The sequence below is a fragment of the Marmota flaviventris genome, chromosome 14 (genome assembly GCF_047511675.1).
Source record: "Marmota flaviventris isolate mMarFla1 chromosome 14, mMarFla1.hap1, whole genome shotgun sequence".
Taxonomy (NCBI): Eukaryota; Metazoa; Chordata; class Mammalia; order Rodentia; family Sciuridae; genus Marmota; species Marmota flaviventris.
Window position 1 is genome coordinate 21,159,286 of NC_092511.1, and position 19,837 is coordinate 21,179,122.

The 19,837-nt window shown below is 38.2% G+C and overlaps 2 protein-coding genes across 3 annotated transcripts in view; one reads left to right on the forward strand and one right to left on the reverse strand.

The window, feature by feature from the left end:
• Window positions 1-15,260, reverse strand: part of Rbks (ribokinase) — an 86,677-nt gene extending 71,417 nt beyond the window's left edge. The window contains exon 1 of the mRNA XM_027933424.2: window positions 15,078-15,260. Within this exon, the coding sequence (XP_027789225.1) occupies window positions 15,078-15,166 (89 nt within the window). The 5' untranslated portion in view covers window positions 15,167-15,260. The remainder of the gene's footprint in view (window positions 1-15,077) is intronic.
• A 298-nt stretch (window positions 15,261-15,558) lies between these two features.
• Babam2 (BRISC and BRCA1 A complex member 2) overlaps window positions 15,559-19,837 on the forward strand; it is a 395,729-nt gene continuing 391,450 nt past the window's right edge. For both annotated transcript variants that reach the window (XM_027933462.2, XM_071601451.1), the window contains exons 1-2: window positions 15,559-15,649; window positions 19,073-19,224. In XM_027933462.2, coding sequence (XP_027789263.1) covers window positions 19,097-19,224 — 128 coding nt within the window. In that variant the 5' untranslated portion in view covers window positions 15,559-15,649; window positions 19,073-19,096. The remainder of the gene's footprint in view (window positions 15,650-19,072; window positions 19,225-19,837) is intronic.

The following is a 19,837-nucleotide window of genomic DNA, read 5'->3' on the forward strand; positions in this document are numbered from 1 at the left end:
AGACTCATCAATAATTTGAAAACATCCCACTCCTCCCCTTTTCAATTCTATTTTTACCTTGGATTCTAAATGCATTTATAGTACTGATGAAAAAAATATACATCTAGAAGGTTCACTTCTGAAAAAGGTACTCAATCAAGAGAAAAATTGTTTTAATGTAATGTTATTATCCTGTCATTTAATTTAGCAATGACAAGCGATGATGAGATTTTGATTTGCATCAGAAATCTTAAACATTTTAGGATTCTGTTATGAACAGGCAATGATGAGTAATCTGTGTGATTGAGTAACTATGTGAATTCTTGGCTTATTGATGCTGCTACAAACAACACTCATAACAACCTTATAAAGAAAAAATATCCAATGTGGCTAAAAACAGGCCAAATAACTTAATTAGCAAGACTGTCACTAAAGAAACTTATGGCTCTCACTATATTTATACTTATATCTGGGTCACAATTTGCTGGTTTGAATAAAATATCTTTTATTATTAGCTGTGGGAAATCATGAGAAATGTATCACCAGATTATTATTGGGATGTATATGTATGCAGGGGAGGGTGGAATCAGGGTATAGTGGGTGTCTGATGTGGAAGCAGATGGCTGGAATTTAAGCTCATTTCTAAATAAATGATATTAACACAAGCACTGTATTAATTCATCAATCACTGAAATTCTTCACTCCTTTGGTATTTTACTATTTTCGCTTCCTTCTGCATCTTTCCCCTGCTCTTGCTTCTTTCTATTTCCAGTTGTAGATTTTCCCTATACAAGGACAGGGATAGTTTACTATGTTCTCCATTTTATCCAAAGGGACTGTCACTTAGCAGACATTGAACAGATAATTGCTGATAGAACAAAATCATTTAAGAGTCTCCCTTTGTCTCTTTTCTATGTCCCCCCTGTATACCATCCATTCTTGCTTCTGAATCGAGGATGCTGAGGTGGTGATTAGGGGAAGGAGGAGACTGGCAGGGATGACTGTACAAGTGTCTGGCAACAACAATTCCATGTTTAACCAGATCTTGCCCACTGCATTCCCAATTTTAGTAGCATCCCCTTCCATAAGCAAAAACTGTCTAAGTCATATTATTATTCCTTCATTCATGCAATAATCCAAAAATGTTGATTCAATGTTTCCTGATGTACAGGACAAGATCAACTTGCTAACAATGGGATAAAATCCAAGCCTAATGCAAGTAACAGATGAGTGAAAAAAAAATAACAAACTCTTTATAGAGCAAGGAACTTATCATGATCTGGTTTCTGTCTTTTAAAAGGAAAAATATATCTACAGTCATGCTTGGCCTAACCAGAGGATTTGTTTTGAGAAATGTGTTGTTGGGTGATTTTGTTGTTTCTGTCACAATAAGCTTTTGAGAGATCACCTTTGTATATCAGTCCATGGTTGACAGAAATGTCATTATGCACTGCATGACTGTATATGTTCTCATATGATATGTAAATGCACAAAAAATGAAATGTTTATGACAGAAATCCTGGTGGGTCTAAAATTTTCATGTTTTACTTTATATAATTATGCACATGTAAGTGTATACAACAAGAATATATTTGTGTATTACGGGATACCATTCATCACTACTAATTCATTGTCTTTCCTTATTTTCCAGTCACCTCTTCTTCCTGTGCACCAATTGGCTTCTTGCAGATGAACCTCATGGAGCTCTGCCAGGGCTACATGCTTTCTACTCTGTTTGCTGTGGCTCTTTGGGCTGTACTGAAAGACTGAACAACCAGTTACTTGGAGGAATGTCAACTAGAGCATGTCAAATATCTTCATATGGGCTCTTCCTGTTTCCCTGCTTCAATTCCATTGCCCCCTTATTCTTGCTTCCTCCATTACATTGCTGAGTAGAGTAGGTGCACTAACCGTATCTTGTATGCTATGCTTCTGTTTAACATAAACTAAAATATTTTATTGCATATTTTTTTATAAAAGTAAATTTAAAGAGTAAAGAATGGAATAGAGAGAGCAATTGGAAAGTTAATTATAAACAGGCAGAAGCATTTCTGAATTTTAAATCCTAATTTACTTTGAATTAAGCTTTCCTAATTTTTGCCTTATTGAAATCATGAAATTATGCTGATGTTTAAGAAAGGAGCTGCATAGAGCACAACCCCCTGGATTCAAGCATTACTCTTCTATCTAGCAAGGTGTTGAAGACAAATTAAAGTGCTCAAAGGGTGGAGGGAGGGCAGAAGCAGAAAAACACTGTTGCTACCATTTAAAAATTAAAATAGTATACATTTCTGAAGGAGGGAGAAATCCCACACAGAAAAAAACACCCATAAGAAATACATTTGAATCCGAAACAAATTCAGAGTTTTAAAAATGTTATAACATTTTTGAATTGGACAGAAATGACCAAGTGACACATGGCCCTGTGCTCTTCCCTGCCATGAGAGGTCTCATGCTTAAGCCTGAGTATTTGAGGCGGGAGGCCTGAGCCTCTTGTGATGTATTACTTGACAGCTTTTCCCTCTTTGAACCAGCTTCTTCTCTTGCAAAACAGTTTAATAATACTTGTCAACTCCTGAAATGCCTGGGTTTTGTGCTCTGAGTTAATTCACTGACAGGTGTTACCAGAACAATTTATCAATTGCTTTTAACTTCTTGACAATGAAGTAGTTGTTTCAGATTCTCAGAGATTATTCAAACTGAGGGAAGGAATGACCTGGTGATAGGGGATAAGTTTTTCAACCAAAGAGTCATGCTCATAATGGCTTCAGCCCAAAGTCAAGGAATATGTGGCCTTTTGGCTTTTGCATGGGTCTATTCTTCTGGCAGCAAGCTTCTGACACACTGTAAGCCTCTACAATAGGAGATCATGCTATTAGTTAATACCCAATTAAAATTCATCACACTAATTTATTATTCTTACTGCCTGTATTCTTCAACCATATCTGTCCTTCTCAACGTTTGTGTATGTCATATTTAAAAGGCTGAGAGTAATTTCAAAATCAAGTTGTCACTTGCAACAACATGGATGAACTTAGAGGACATTATGTTAAGTGAAATAAGCCAGGCACAGAGAGTTGAATACCACATGATCTCATTTGTTCTCAGAATATACAAAAGTTGAACTCACAGGAGTAGAAGTAGAGTTGAATGGTGATTGGAGGCTGGAGGGGAGAGGTGGCAGGGAACAGGGGAGACACTGGCCAATGTATACAGTTACTATCACATGGACAAAGCAATGATTCACATCCCAGGTGGGATGGAGTAGGACTGCATGGGTTTTCTGGTTGTAAATTCTTTCAGCTATTTTCCTGAACAAAGTCTATTTCTGCTTCATATTTAAAGAGTGTAGAATTCTATGCTTTTATTTTTAAAGCACTTTAAAGATTTTATTTTCTCCTAGTTTACATTGACAAGAAATCAAATCCTTGTTCTTCTATTATATGTCCCCTCCAAATGCTTGTATTTTTTTTTTTTTTAATAATGGACTTGCACCTGAATTTGATTAGAATGTGCTTTAATGTAGTTTACATTGTATTTATCCTGCTTGGAAGTCATTGAAATTCTTAGACTTATGTTAACCTCCAAACTAAAACCTTTATAGCTTTCATAAAATTTGAAAAAATTTCGGTAATTATTTCTTCAAATATTTTTGTGCCTCTAGCTTTTGCTTCTTAGGCTCTAATTATACTTATGGCAGACCATTTGTCCCCCAGGTCACAGAGGCTCTATGCAGTTTTCCCGTTTCCATTTAGATCAATCTTTATCATTATGTCTTCAAGTTCACTTACGCCTTCTGCCATTATATTCATTCTGCTGTTAGGTCCATCCAATTTTTAATTTTGATACTGCATCTTTCATTCCTTAAATCTTGAACCAGTTCTTTTTTGTATTTTCTACTTTTCTTATGTTCATGTTTTTTTTTGCATTTGTGAGCACATTTATAATGGCTCTTTTTCCCCCTGTTACAAAAGAGCACACTACCATTGAGCTACATCCCAAGCCTTTTTTTTAGTTTTGAGACAGGTCTTGCTAAATTGCCCAGGCTGGCTTTGAACTTGTGATCTTCCTGCCTTGGCCTCCTGAGTAGCTAGGATTACAGGTGTGCGCCACTGCCTCCAGGTTATAAAGGCTCTTTTAAAGTCCCTTTCTACTAATTCCACTACCCCTACTATTTCTGCCACTCTTTTGATTACCATTTCCCCCTCCCTCTTCATCTAGGATCAAATTTTCCTGATTATTTGCATGTCTAGTAACTTTTTATTGTTGTAGTGAGGACTGAACCCAGGAACTCACACATGCTGGGCAAGCATTCTAACAATGAACTACGTCCACAGCTTTATTTTATAATATTTACTTATTTAATCTATTTTTAAAAAAATTCTCAGGAGTTGTGAGCTTTGCAAAATTTCTCTCTATGCCGGCCCATTTAATATCTAGCAATAGACTCCAGGGAACTTTGAGGCAGATTTTTATTTAAATTTCCCTTGGTCAGCTCCTTCTGCACTAGTACACTCTCCCACACATTCCAGCCTCCTTAGCCTCCCTCAGTTACGAACTTTGTTTTCTCAAGCATCAATGAATCCATGCTTTCTCTGAATTCTTCCTCTTTATGGCAGTGTCAGGAATATGACTTCAGGACTCACCTTGCCTGTTTCTTCTGTCTCCTGAAACAGTTGTTTTCTAGTTGTTAATGGTGGGAGGATACATCTGGTAGAAGTTACTACAAATTGATCAGGAGTAATATTTTTGAGTGAGTAGCCTATACCTTACAATTACGTTATGTACATAATAAAAAATTCAATGAAGTAAAATCAGGGAAAAGCTGTGTACTACTGTAGCCCTAGGAGAAAAGTAAACCAGTTATTAAATTTCCAAGTTGGAACAGTGAAAATGTGGTGGGAGCCCTTATAATCTTTGTCCAAAAATAATGGTCTGAATACTTTATAAAGAGGGACATGTTATTTTTATTTTTCCAACGTGAAATGAAGGACTGAGTAGAAGAGGCATATAGTTAGTTCAAAATATTAAAAACATTTTTAAAATAAAAAATACTATCTAATGTCAACAACTATTTTGGATAAGCAAGAGAAGGCAGGAGAATTACATATGTGTGCACAGGGGAACAGGCAGTGGGGACTGGCAGAAGGTATATATGGGGCACTACAAAGTGGGAAAACCAGGATATGGAGAAATACAGCAGAAAGGGGACTGTTGACAAGACATTTGTCAAAGTTCCTAATGAATAACTTTTAAATTCATTGAAGATAAGAAAAGTAGGAATTTATGTAATAATAAAAACGATAGTGACAAATTACAGAACCAATGTTTTCTTTTCAATTTTGCCAATTAATTATAGTAAATTTTAAATTCCAAAATGACTTCTGTTACCACATTATAATTATCTGGGCTACATCTTCCTGCCATCTGCTGGTATACTTTAAAGAAATAGAAAACGGATTTTAATTTTATCCTAAACAAAACAGAATTAGAATGATAAATCAGCATAGGAAAAAATAATATATGCAGGAATTAATTATTAAATTTTAATTTATCTACTATTCTTGGTCTTTGGTGATCACGACTCTTACATTCCTATCATGAATAATCAAGAACTGATTATATTATATTTGCACTTAATACGCTTGTAAAATAGATTGGGGTAGGCATTAATATCTATGTTTTAGGGAGAAAGTGAGAATTCAAAAAAGAAATGGCTTATGAAAAATCTCTGAGCTGTTAGGCAGTTGAACTCGATTTTAATTCAGGTCTTCTGAGTCCACTGCTACAGTCCTTAAAGTATGCTGTGCTACTTTCTTTGAAAATTTATATTCTCTCAATTTTGACTGTAATTGTGGATATTCAGTTCCTATAACAAGTATTTTTTAAATACAGAATTTGTAAAAGAGCATTTCAAAAACCAGATTCTGTATCAAAAAACACTCAAAGTTTATTCCATCCCACCACTCCCTTGACTTGAGCACTAAGTGGTGTTAAAGGAGAGTGGCAGCTTCCACTGCAATCTCAAGATAGGGTTCGATCCTGAACTCTTCCTTGTATTTCAAATCCTTTGCAAATCCTCTCCTCTGTGCCTGAAAGTTCTTTCCTTGTTTCTTAGCTGAGCTAAAACATTCTCATCCTGTAACATTCAACTAACCCATCACTTCCTCCAGGGGTCCTAACATAACAAGTCCAGGTGGGGTTAGGTGCCCTGCCCTATTAATCCACATGAGTTTCTCTCATGGCATGGTGTTTACTTTTATCATCATGGCTTAAGACTGTGCACACATCAATAAACATTTGCTGAAATGATACACTGTGGTGGCAGATACTATTTTTTGAATGCATATTGTACCATAAATACTGACCACCAATTCATTTAATCATTACAATAACCCCAAGGAAAAGGTACTGGTATTTTCATCTCATTTTACAAACAAGGAGAATAAGAATCAGAGAGATTAAACAATATACCCTCAAATAAACAAAACAAAAATATACCCTTATTCACTTACTAGAAGGTAGCGGAACTAAGGCTGGTCTGACTCTAACAATCATGGTAAGACAGTATTCAAATGTATCTATGTGTCCCTGAACCTGTTTATATTTCAGATTCTTTTTATTTCTTGTGTAACTTCTGGCAATTATAATTCTAAAGAACCTAGATACTGGGGTGGGAAGGCCAAATAATGGTGTTCCTGTCCTAGAGTTCAAAAGGAGATAATAGACAACATATTATCATATATAACTCTTCTTAAACTCTTGGATATACTGCTTTTTGTAAAACTACAATGTAACAGAAGAGAACATGCAATTTCAGATGAAACATGAAATGTCTTACTTGTACTCTACAAGTTTGAAAAACAATGTTCTACAAAGCAGTTTATGTAAAATAGTATGTTTGAAATGAATCCAAATACATTGGAACTCAAAATATATGTGAATGAATTACATTCTCCAGTGAAAAGACAACGTTGTATTTATAAAAAAGTAAAAACAAACAAAAGACTAATATCTAGCTATGTATTTATAAGAGACACATATATAAAGGTTAAATTATAAAAGGTAGGAGCTGGGCACAGTAGCACATGCCTGTAAACCCAGTGGCTTGGAAGGCTGAGGCAGGAGGATGGAGGCCAGCCTCAGCAGCTTATCAAGACTATCTCAAAATAAAAACAAAAAAAGCTGGGGATGTAGCTATGGTAAAGCAACCCTGCATTTAATCCTGGGTGGCAGTGGTAGAGTGGGGAGTAGGAAAAGATATATTGGCAACCACCAAGGAAAATAGCTCTGGATAGATTAAATTCAGCAGGAAAAGGCAATAGTTCCAGACTGAATTCAACTAATAAAATTGCCTCAAAACATATAAAACTCAATTTACCAACAAATGCCATAATCTCATTTTTCTTTAAGGCTGAGTAATATTCCATTGTATATATGCCACAGTTTCTTTATCCATTCATCTGCTGAAAGGCACCTAGGTTGGTTCCATAGTTTAGCTATTGTGAATTGAGCTGCTATAAACATTGATATGGCTGTGTCATGTAGTATGCTGATTTTAAGTCCTTTGGGTATAAACCTAGGAGTGGGATGACTGGGTCAAATGGTGGGTCCATTCCAAGTTTTCTTAGGAGAATATTATGCTAAGCAAAATAAGACACTCCCAAAAAACCAAAGGGCCAATGTTCTCTCTGATATGCAGAAGCCAATTCACAATAAGCAGGGGGGATAGTGGTATTTTGGACTAAATGGAGGGGATTGAAGGGAGGGGAGGGGATGTAGGGGTAGGAATGATAGTAGAATGAATCTCACATTATTACCCTATGTGCATGTATGATCACATGACCTGTGACTCTACACCGTGTACAACCAAACTCCCTCTCTTGGCATTCTGCCTTCTACTGTGTGATCATGTAGCGCATGAAAGCCCTTGAGAGATGTGGGTCCCTTGATCTTGAATTTTCCAACCTCCAGAACTGCTAAGAAATAAATCCAAGCATTTATTAATTCATGCCACAAACATTTACTGAATAACTCTTATATTTTGAAAAGACTTAAACAAATGCTTAATTCTGTTAAGTACAAAAAGGACCACTAATTTTCTAATTATCCTTAACTATTCTAGATAATACCTTGCTTATTTCTTTATGGTCTTAACATAAAACCAAAGAAATGTTTATAACTTTAATTAGGATAGCCTAATGGACTTTAAAATTGAGTTTCTAAATGGGGTGTGGTGTCCTTGGTTGTAATCTCAGCAACTTGAGGCTGAAGCAGGAGGATCACAAGTTTGAGGTTAGCCTCAGCAATTAGATGAGACTCCCAATAACTTAGCAAGACCCTGTCTCAAAAAGTAAAAAGGACAGAGGATGTAACTCAGTGGTAAATTGCCCTGAGTTCAATACCGAATACCCTTCCTCCATCCCTCATAAATTGAGTTTCCATAAGATTTTTGGTAGAGTATTTGGCTGAAAATTTCGGTAATTGAAAATTAGATCTGTATTTCTTATTTTAAAATGAAGTCCTTTAATGAGAAAAAAATCCCAATATTGTTATCACAGTGTATAAATTGTAACTTTTCAAATCATTGGTAAAAAAGCAGATGTAAAATCTAATTAGTAGGTGGGCATGGTGGCTCATGCCTGTAGTCCCAGCTACTTGAGAGGTTGACAGGGAAGGATCACTTGAGCTTATGAGTTTAAGACCTGACAGGGCAACATAGCTAGATCCTGTCTCAAAAAATTTGTAAATGGTACTTAGGAACGGTTGCATAAATTACTTTGTACAATATTACAGAAGAATTGCATTGGAAACAATTTTTTATTTTTTTTGGCCACAAGGAAAAAAGCCAACACCTAAAATGTGATGCATTTGGGAAACAAACAAAACCAAACTAAAACACAACATCCCAAAACAAAAAAACCCAAACCTAAAACAAAACAAACAAACCCCTCAAATTTTATTTAGAAAACAAGTCAACCATATGCATACAAAGATAATTTATAGTTGCCTTTGTAGCTATACAAGAAACATTTCAAGTCAAGCTAGTCATAAAAATTGTTAAGAAAATAAAGCTGGGCAGACAGAAATCTTTTAAATGCTTATATGAAGACTTCAAGATCTCAAAGTGCCTTCAATCAACTGTTATAAAAACCTTATACAATTCAAAGAAATCTTATCTTTGGAGATCATATAATAAACCAGTAATTTATCAATACATAGCAAATACTAAAATGTGATTGAATTTATATTCAATGGGGCAAATTTGGATTTAGCGTATCTACGGAAGGAATACATTGGAACTGTCAGGGATCCTTTTGGACACTCACTCTGCTTTCAGCACTATCTCCTTCAAGAAGTTTCCTTATGCTTCCACAGAGCCTGCAGGCACTTGCTACATCAGACTACAATGGTATCTTTTTGTGTTGGCCATCTTCCTTGGGCTCTAGGTTCCTCTAGATCATTTTACTAATTGCAGCATCCCTAGCACCTAGCACATTCCCATAGCTCAATATTATACACAAGGTATCAAAACACTAGGGCAAAATTCATCACAGATGAAAACGTTGTTTTCCCTAGAATAGACATGAAGAGTCGGGGCACAGACTTGGCAGAGGGATGGATTGCTAGACTGCTTAGCAGTAGTACCTTGTAGGTGCCCTTTCTTTGTCATATGTTCATATTCACTTTTTTAAACATCTATTTTCATTGAAGAGATCAAAATTACCACCTATCTCATGGATGATTTCTTTGATGTTAGGCAGAAACATATTTACCAAAATATTATTTAAAATGGTAACTGATGAGCAACTTTCACGATCAAATTAAGGAGCAGAAATAATGAGAGGGGGATATATTTCTCTAATATTGGGAGGGTATGATAAGTTTGGACCTTCATTCCTATGAATTTTATTTTCCTACAACTGTGATTGTAAAACAGATTTTTCTGATCTAAATAGAAAGAGGCTTCTGGAGGGACCCAGGTTAGAGATGACTATGGTAACCTTTTCTAGGTAAGGAATCAAATTTTTTTTTAAAAAAAGTAATCTAGGGGCTGGGGTTGTGGCTCAGTGTTAGAGTGCTTGTCTCACATCCATGGGGCATTGGGTTCGATCCTCAGCACCACATTAATAAATAAAAAAAAGGTATTGTGCCTATCTACAACTAACTAACTAACTAAATAAATAAAAGTCTTTACAAAAAAAAGTAATCTTCATCTGTTTTATCTGTAAAGGCTTCCAAATTCACTAATTTCACTATCAAATCTTTTGATCTTTTGAGAACTAAGCAATAATTTCCTGATTTGCCAAGGATTAAATTTAAATGCTCGGGAGAACATGAGCCTTCTCTCTAAAACCATTACTTTTAATTGACAGTATGTTAAAGGATAACATGAGGGTATTAGTTGACATTATAGTCTATTGCAATGGAAATGTGTTTGTAGTAAGATTGTCTCAAACAAGTTTTAGGGGTACAGAGACTTAAAGGCAAGAAATAAATCATATGAAAAATGCATCCTCTAAATGTTGAAGTGCCACATGAGTTCAGACTCTCAGTGAGCTCATCTTGCTTCCTGGTTTTAAATACTATCTACACACTGATAGCTCTCAAATTTATATCTCCAGGTCAGTCCTCTCCTCTGAACTCCAAACTCACACATCTGTCTTCTGGATCTTTAATAGGTACTTCAACCCTAGGATGTCCACCCTGAGCTCCTGACACAGTCCTCTCCCTGCCCAGTTCTGCTCACAATCTTCTGCATCTCAGGAAAGGTCAACTTCCTCTCCCAGTTGCAGAGGCTGCAGAAATCAGGAGTAATCCTTGACCTCTCACTCCTCAACAAATCTTATCAACTCTACCTTCAAAATATAATCAAAAGATGCTCATTTCTCCCCACCGTAGAGCTTTCAAGTTACCACCATTTCTTGCCTGGATCACTGTGATCCATCCTGAACCCGTCTCCCTGCTTCTGCACTTGTCTTCCTTAGCTTTTTTTTCTAACATAGCCCCCAGAATGATCCTATTACAATCTCAGTCAGATTATGTTACTCCTCTGCTCAACTCCTCCAGTGATTTTTCATCTTATCGAGTATGACCCAATGTCCATTGGTCACTTATTGCCCTCCTCTTTTCCTCCATGCTGGACTTCCTGCTGTTTACTGCACAGGGCCTTTGCATAAGCTATTCCCTCTGCCTGGAATGCTCTTTCCTCAGGTATATTTATGGATTGCTTTCTTTCTTCCTTTAGGTCTTTATTTAAAATCATCTTCCCAGTGAGGCTTTCTGTGGTCATTGATTTATACTTAGTACTTCCATCCTCTTTTCTTGCTTTCTCTCTGTGGCATTTGTTTAACATACCATATATTTTGCTTATTTTTACTGATAGCATCTGTCTCGCCTCTAGAATATAAGCTCCATAAGGTAGAGATTTTTTGACTGGGTATCCTTTTCTCCTAGAGAATTGCCTGATACTTAGTGTAAATGTAATAAAAATGAGTTGGATAAATAACTTTAAAAAAAGGTGATGTATGTCATAAGAATTAAGGTCTATTAATGAAATCATGATTAATCAAGCTATGAACCTAATTTCTAAAAATGTATCTTATGTTGTTAGGTTTTCATGGAAATTTGTCTTTGGAGCAACTTTTGTCTTTATTTTCTATGAGAACAGGATTGATTTATCTTTGCAACAAGAAACTTTAGAGATAAGTGTTCAAGAAGGAAGAGGATGGTGATAAATATAGATGGATATTAAATAATGCCTATTGTTTGTCATGTTGGATGAGCTAATGATTTTTTAAAATTATTATAACATAGCACTTACTATTCATAGCAATCTGAAGTTAGAAATGAAAAAAAAAAGTTGCTCATTGATTGAATTAGCAGTGTCTGGCACACAGTAATGTAATATATAAAGAAAGTTGACTTGGATACAATCCAAACAGCTTAGCTATTGATGTAGTTTTATTTCCGAAGTGATTCTACAGTAAAGGCATGGCGTCCAGGTTGGTTACAGTTAAACTCTAGAAGAAAATAAGGGTTAGGGTAATGAAGATACTATCTTTAGACACAAGAATTATAAATACTTAGTTGTTATTCTTTATCATATTATAAGGGAAACACTTAGTGAATACACAGACTAAAAGCTTTCATGTTAGGGTCTGTAAACAAGTCAAGATGGCGCCTGGCATTTTGCCAGGGGGAGTGGTTTGTGAGGTGGCCCCAGAGAGCCATTACGTGTGGAGATTCCTTATTGGTTGACTTCTGTATCTAGTTATGTTAATTAAGAAAAACTATGTGAAATATATATATATACACCCCTCCTGTCCTACAATAAACGGCTCCCACTCCTGCTGTATCAATGTACACAAGCTGCAGCCGGACTATGGCACTTTCATATGAACCAAAGATGAAAAGGGCAATGTTACTAGTCAGAATTAGAGGTAGAATGACAGAATGGAAAGATAAGGGGTGGGAGACCTGAGTTTCAGCCTTCACTATGCCATTAACTGGCTATATGACTTGGGGTGGGCTGTTTAAGCTTTCTTAGTTACCTCATCTGCAAAATGTGAGGCTAGACTGATCAGATTCAAGGTTCCCTGAAAGTTATACAATTGTTTGATTTCAAAAAGAAACTACAATAAAGTAAGGAGATTATCCTGAATTATTGGCACCCATTGTAACCTCAGGGTTCCTTTAAAGGCAGAATGGTGAAGAGTGAGAGTGATGCCACATGAGAAACAGACGAACCACTGCTGTCTTCAAGGACAAAGGGGCTATGACCAACTGAGGAACACAGGCAGCCTCTAGAAACTGGAAAGAGAAGCCAACAGTCATTGCTAGAGCTTTAAGAAAAGAGCCCAGCCCTATTGACACCTTGATTTTAGCCCAATGAAACTTGTATTAGACTTCTGATGTTCAGAAGTATGTAAAGGACAAATCTGTTAAGATTTTAAATTTGTGATTTATTTCAGGAGCATTAAAAAATAATACAATAATGATATGCATTGTAACCAGCAAAGTTGGCCCCAGGTTTATCACAGATGCAGGATTTTTATAAAAATCCTACATTCAGGCTGAGCATGGTGGTGCATGACTAATTTCAGTTCTTCAAAGGCTGAGGCAGGGGGATAGCAATTTGAGGCCAGCCTCAGCAACTTAGTGAGACCCTAAAACAACAGTGAAACGGTCTCAAAAAAAAAAAAAAAAAAAAAAAAGAAAAGGGATAGGGATATGGCTCAGTGGTTAAGTGCCACTGGGTTTAGTGCCTTGTACCAAAAATCCTATATTCAGAAATTTTGGAAAAATCTTCCTTATGATGAAAGGGAAGCCATTGCAGGGAGCAACACAGGTTTTAAAAACTTGTCTTGGGTGGAGTGTGAGCAGGGAATTGGAACAGGGCCAGCCAGGAGCTGGCTCCACAGTTCAGGGAGGGGCTGGCCTGGTCTGCCTGTGGGCAAGTGCAGAGGAGTCCGGAAAGGAGGGGGGAAGCACTCAGAGATCTTCTGGAGGCTGGCCAAGAAGGCCTCTAGGCTGGTGTCACACAGGCAATTGAAGGTAGGGGTCTGAGGCTGTTACCCCCGAATAAATTATATATACTTATTCCATTATAAAGGACCTGGCATGCTAAGTAGGATACAATCCACATGCAGATGTGATTGTATTCATTCAGGGGATGACAATGACTCAGGGTAGAAGGATGGTCACTAGGGCCACCAACCCCAAGGAGCTGAGCAAAGGCAGGTGCAACTTCTGTGACAATGCTCCTAATAAGGGAAGTGCTTTTGTAAAGTTAAAGCACCTGCCCACCCATTAAAAGCCCTATAAAGGAGACAGGTGACTCTTGCCTCTTGGTGGCTCAAGAATGAAACTATGTTCTTGTTCCTCCCTCCACCCAACTTTGGGCTCTGCAGATTACCACCCAGGAATGAGGACACAGCCCTGGCAGACAGGCAGGCAGCCAGGAAGGGGCCTCTTGGGAGAGTTCCTAGAACTTCTGGTGGAGTGTGGCTCTGGATTGTAGAGATAGGTCTGGGGTCCTTGAGCCCTTTAGCCCAAGAGGGTTGGGGAGGGGTTAGTATTTCCAGATAAGACCAATAAAAATAAGTAAGGCCAATAAAAATAAAGAACAGGGCTGGGGTTGTAGCTTAGTGGTAGAACACTTGCCTCACAAGCATGGATTTGGTGACTTATTTCTACTGTTATCCTTTGGCAAAACAAGATTTAGGGACAGATGAGGTCTTACTGCAGTATGCCTAATAATTTTTTAATGATATAAACCCTCATTATAATAAAACACTGTTCACCCACACATTAAACTGAAACAATCTGAGAAGTAGGATTTCCTTAAAATATTTGATTTTTTTCATACAATTAATTTTGTAGTTAGAAAATCAATTTTCATTAAAAAAAAGATGACAAATCAGAAGGATCTGTTCTCCAAAGTCATGGACCTAATTCGTCTATCTTCATTTAGCACGTTTTCGGCTCCTGCTTGATTATATATTTTTAGTGGTTGTAAAGATTGTTTATGGATTTTTGTTTTGACTCACACTTTGGTTACCATAAGGTAACCCGTGATTACAACAATACTGAAAAGCAAGCTGTAACCGTAAAATACGGCAGGAATGCCAATAATCAATACAGTGAACGGTGTCTTTTTGACCCCTGCTTAACTCATTATTTTACACAACAAGCTCAGACGAAGAATACCCAATTCAGATAGTGTTTCGGCTGACAAAATACTTAATTTAGTCCTCACAACAACCCTGTGAGGTGGGCCTATTCTAGGAGGTAGGATGACGTGGCAGTCACCTGGCAGGTCACGGGGAAGGCGCAGCAGCCTGGCCAAGGAGACAGGCGTAGGTCTGGAGGCGCTTCTGATTATACTGGAGCCTTCACTAAACCCTGCCCTCTACATCCCTCCCCTGCCATGTACCTTTTCAAACCCGAATTCTCCCTTTTCCATATCAGAAAGGCGGGCTGCGGGTTGGGGAAACCTGTAGCTCACACCCAGGGCGACCCTGTCGGTCCCCAAAATCCCAGCGCTGAGCACCGTCCACCCACTCCCGCGAGTCGCGTGCCGGCGACAGACTAACCTGACCAGGTCGGTCACGCAGGAGCCCACCACTACCACCGCCGCCACCTCCTCCTGCCACTGCCTCCGAGGCTCCCCAGACGCCGCCATGGCTAGATGAGGTGCTGTCCAACCTGGCCTCTACCCTTTGCACTTCGCCCGACCCTGTAACCAGAGATGCCGCTCCTACCCTCTTATCGAAGCGGGCCTTTCACACGCCTACGCGGGTCGCCCACCCGAATGCCCGAACAACCCCGCCCGACAACGGCCCCCAGTTCTTTCAGGAATTGTCTCCCGCACCGCCTCATATTCCAGGACCCTCCTAATACTACGAGTGCCAGGCTCCTCGCCACGCGCGAGGCAGGCGCTGACCCAGAGCTTTCAGGCACTGCGGGGACGCCTTTCCGAGCGCCAGGCAGGAGCGGCACGGGGGCGCGCACGCCGCCAGACTCCCGAATGGGGCGGGGCGGGACGTCCGGGAGCGCGCACGCATCCGGCCCGCGGTGCGCGCTCAGGTCGGTGCGTCGGTCGGGGGCGCGCTCGGGTAACCTGTACCCCACGTAGTCGCCGGTTACCGATCGGACTAAGTTCCAGGTACCAGGACTGGGGCTGGTGAGGGGAGGTTGGATCCCGAGTCGCACAGGTGGTGCAGAGATCGATGGCCAGAGGGCTTGCCTACTCTTCCTATAGAGAAGGCCCCCTGTTTCAAAGATGCCCTGCTCACCCCCATCACGCTAGTCCACTCAAGAACGAGTCCCCCAAACCTCAGAGTTACCTGTCTCCCTTTCTGGCCCACCCCCTTGGTCCCTAATGAGCCCTCAGGGTGATCCCTCTTTCCGCTTGATGAGGGGATCATACAATTTGGGAGAAGGGGGAGCGTCCTCTTTTAAATGTTCTTGGAGTTGGGTGGTCATTCTTTGAGTCTGAAACGATTTGTTTTTCCTGATTTTGCCCCTTGGAGAAATTGCTTCCCCAGTGTGACTTCCCTCGTGTGCTGTATGACGTTGATGTGACGCAGCAAGGGGGGCCACCCCTTTCCGTTCCATGACGTCAACCGGACACGTGTTTCCGTGCTTGTCATCCTATCCTAATTGCAAGAGCCTGGACAGTGCTTTAGACGTCTTTGTATTCCCCAGGCAGCCTACCAGAAGACCTGATGTGACCTTATTTTGGGGCAGGAGATCTTTGTAAAAATGTATTTTTGCATTTTCCTTATGCAGTACGTCAAAATCAGGAAATACAAATCGCAGAACTAGCATTCAAAAGAGGCTGGCTACCCCAAATTTCTGGCTATCTGGAATCTGTTACAATATTGCCATTGTCTCATTTGTCTTATTTGGGGGGAAGTGGACCAACCCATGTCCCTGCACACTGCACCAAAGGACCACCTTGTTTGGTTATTGTTCAATGACCCGATTTTGGAACCAGTATTCTTTCCCTCTTTCTTAGATAAGTCACACCTTCTCATGATTGAAAAAGATGTTAATCCTGCATGGGATCTAGCACTATCAAAAAAAAAAAAAATAGTACTATGACTGTTCCAGAAATAAAGACAAATTCATTCCCTCAGTGTCATCCTAAAGTCATGATACTTGCTGAATTGTTCACTGTTAGTATGGTTAGCTTCTGGTTCAGGTTTAGAATTTAACTATTGAATCATTCAAGCCAACTTCAGCAGTAGGTCCATAGTAGTCTAGTTTGTCTCTGGTTTTGAAACAATCATTTATTTAAATTCTGACTGAGTCTTGATGTCAAGAAAAAAAAATCACCTTGATGTTTTTTAATTTATGTGATTTTTTAAAAATTTATGTTATTTGATAGGAAGACAGGAATAGTGGATTTTGAGAATCCTCAAAATTCGAATTTGAATTTAAATTCTAATCTGTTTGCCATGTTTGTGACTCTGAATAAGTATCTTGCTTGCAGAGCTTCAATTTTCATGTCTGTAGAATGGGGACAGTATTCACCAGGGAACAGAGTTGTAGGGGGAAGTGAATAATTTAGGAGGTGAATAATTTAATCTGTCAGTAGTCGAGATTGAAAATTTGTTGATTCTGTTACCCCCCTTTCTTTTTGTAGAAACGAGAGGTAAAATAATAGTAGGTACTGTGGGGAAAAAAAAAAACATGGAAGAATAATATCTATGAGATCCTTATGCTTTTTTTTTCTGAGGTGAATATTTGTGTGTTTTGCTTATGATCTAGATAAGCATCCTTTCAGGAACTGTGACATCAGTGGATAGAAATAAAGTTAGAAATGTTGCAGAATAGGAAGAAAAGCCTTCAAAATGATTATGTGGATTAATATACTGTACAACCCCCCCCCCCCCCCCCGTTATCCATATCATCTGCAAAATGGGAATTAAAATACCTGCCTTACTACCCAGGTTGTTAAGAGCAACTGTAATAATGTATGTGAAAACTCTTTGTAAGTGATAAAATGTTATAAAGTAAAGGTGATTTCTATGGTTGATAGTATAATGCGTAAATTTTTTTTTCCTTGTGATGACAGTGGTGAAGGTAGGTCATCTGCTAAAGAGTTAGAATAGGAGCTTTTTAAATATTTGCAGAAAAGATCATTTGGGAACTATACACATAAAGTATAAAGCTTTTGCTACCCCAGAGGTACTTCTTGGTTTCATCACTAAAGAGTGTGACAAAGTTCTTATTTTTTGAAAGATCACTGCAGCCCTTCCCTTTATTGCTGTCTGAAATGAAAAACAAATACTAAATACCGAAAATAGTATTTATTGTAATTTTTTCAACATTTGTATGTTCTCATGTGGCATAATACATGAAAAACTAGAATGAGAATATCAGTTTCTTGTAATTGTAACTGGATGGAAACTTAAATGTTTTTGATGTGGGATTATTCTTTCATGTGGAGGAAGAAAGTGATCATTTAAATTGAATTATTCACCTCGGAAAGTAGGCTTTCATTTAGAATTCTATTAAGAGGAATTCATGTACTCCCTCTTTAGCCCCATGAGTTTCCAAGTAATTTAGATATGATTTATTGGTTTTGCTTTATATTTTCAAGTATAAGGACTTCTCAGTGCCTTAAAGTCGAAGACTGAAAGATTTGTATTAGTCTGTGTTGCTTAGCATCTACATAGGTGTGTGTTTTCATGATTTAATTGTTATGTAATTTTTTCCTCTCATTTTGTTACATTTATTCTCCTGCCAAAATTTTTATGGGAATATTATATTTTTCCTATCCCTAAATATTTTTCTAGCATTTGTCCTCTTACTCATTTGTAAAATGTTACTGAATGCTTAGTGTTTGCCAGATACTTTTGTTAAAACACTAAAGATTCAAGTCCAAGTAGGGACAAGCACACATAAGCAGGGGGTTAGAATACACTGTGGAGGAAGGTATAATAGCTGTAAATAATTTCCGGTAAGTAAGAATTGCAAGCTGATTGTGCTTGTTTTAGAATTTAAAATATTATTATAAATTTTTTACTCCTTGTGGGGATACCAAAGAAGAGCTTCTTAACTGAGTGGAGTATTTTTTTGTATGCTGGGAAATAATTGCTAGTGAATGCTTCTTGGTCTGAACTGAAGTGGGAGAGGCAGTAAAAAGATAGAGGGGGACAGCTTGTTGTTGTTTTGAGATAGGATCTGTGTTGTCCAGGGTGGTCTTGAACTTGTGACCCTCCTGCCTCAGCCTCCTGAGTAGCTGATATTATAGGTACACAGCACTATGCCTGGCTAGAGTGGAATAGCTTTAAATAGAGCAGAGCAAGAATCATCTTCAGAAAGGAGGAGAGAGTTGTACTTCAAGGGTTCTGTCTCTAAAAAGCAGTGGTGCAGTCTATGTTCTGAGTGGCTGAGCAACAGGGAAATGATTTCTTTCGGAGGGTCATTGCAAGAGGCTCCTTAGAGGGGGAAATGAAGTATTTACTCATGCAAGGGAAAATTCTGAGGGCTGTGCCAGCTTTTAGGAAGCTTTGTTGTATCTAATTTTTTGTTGTTGTTGTTGACTCTGATCATCATTCTTTCCTTTTGCTTTCAGTGGTAGCTTATAAGTCAAGTTAAAATGTCCCCAGAAGTGGCCTTGAACCGAATTTCTCCAATGCTTTCCCCATTCATATCTAGTGTGGTCCGGAATGGAAAAGTGGGATTGGATGCTACAAATTGTTTGAGGATAACAGACTTGAAATCTGGGTATGTACCAGAACTGATTCAACCTTTACCTAATAATAAAAATTTCTTACCAGAGTCATAAAAATGAATACCACAAACATTCCTCAAGTCATGAACTCATCATGTGCTGATTCAATTGCTTTTTTTTAATATTTATTTTAATTTTACTTTGTGATATTGGGGATTGAACTCAGGACCTCCTCCATGCTAGATCAGCACTATGCCACTAAGCCACATCCCCAGCCTGATTAATTGGTTTTGTTTCGTACTTCACTTTTTATGTTTCATGTATTTTTTTTTTTTGTGTTGTGGGCCATTGTATGACCAGAATGTTCATTTCCCCCCCACCCCTCTGGCTTATCTCTTTGTGAACAGTGTACCATGTAGGTTTTAGCAAGTGTGTTTTTCATTCATTGGCTTGCTTCCTGTTTACTGCAATCCAGAATACATGATAAGAATTGGACTTTGAGATTTGGCATCTGACATAATTTTATAACCTCTTTTAATACAGAAATTATAATAGTAAGTCAAAATGAGTTGTTCCTCATACTGGGGTTCTTACACCTAGAAATGTTGTATTAAAAAGGAAACACAAAATTTTATTTTGAAATAAAATTAGATTTACCAAAATGTT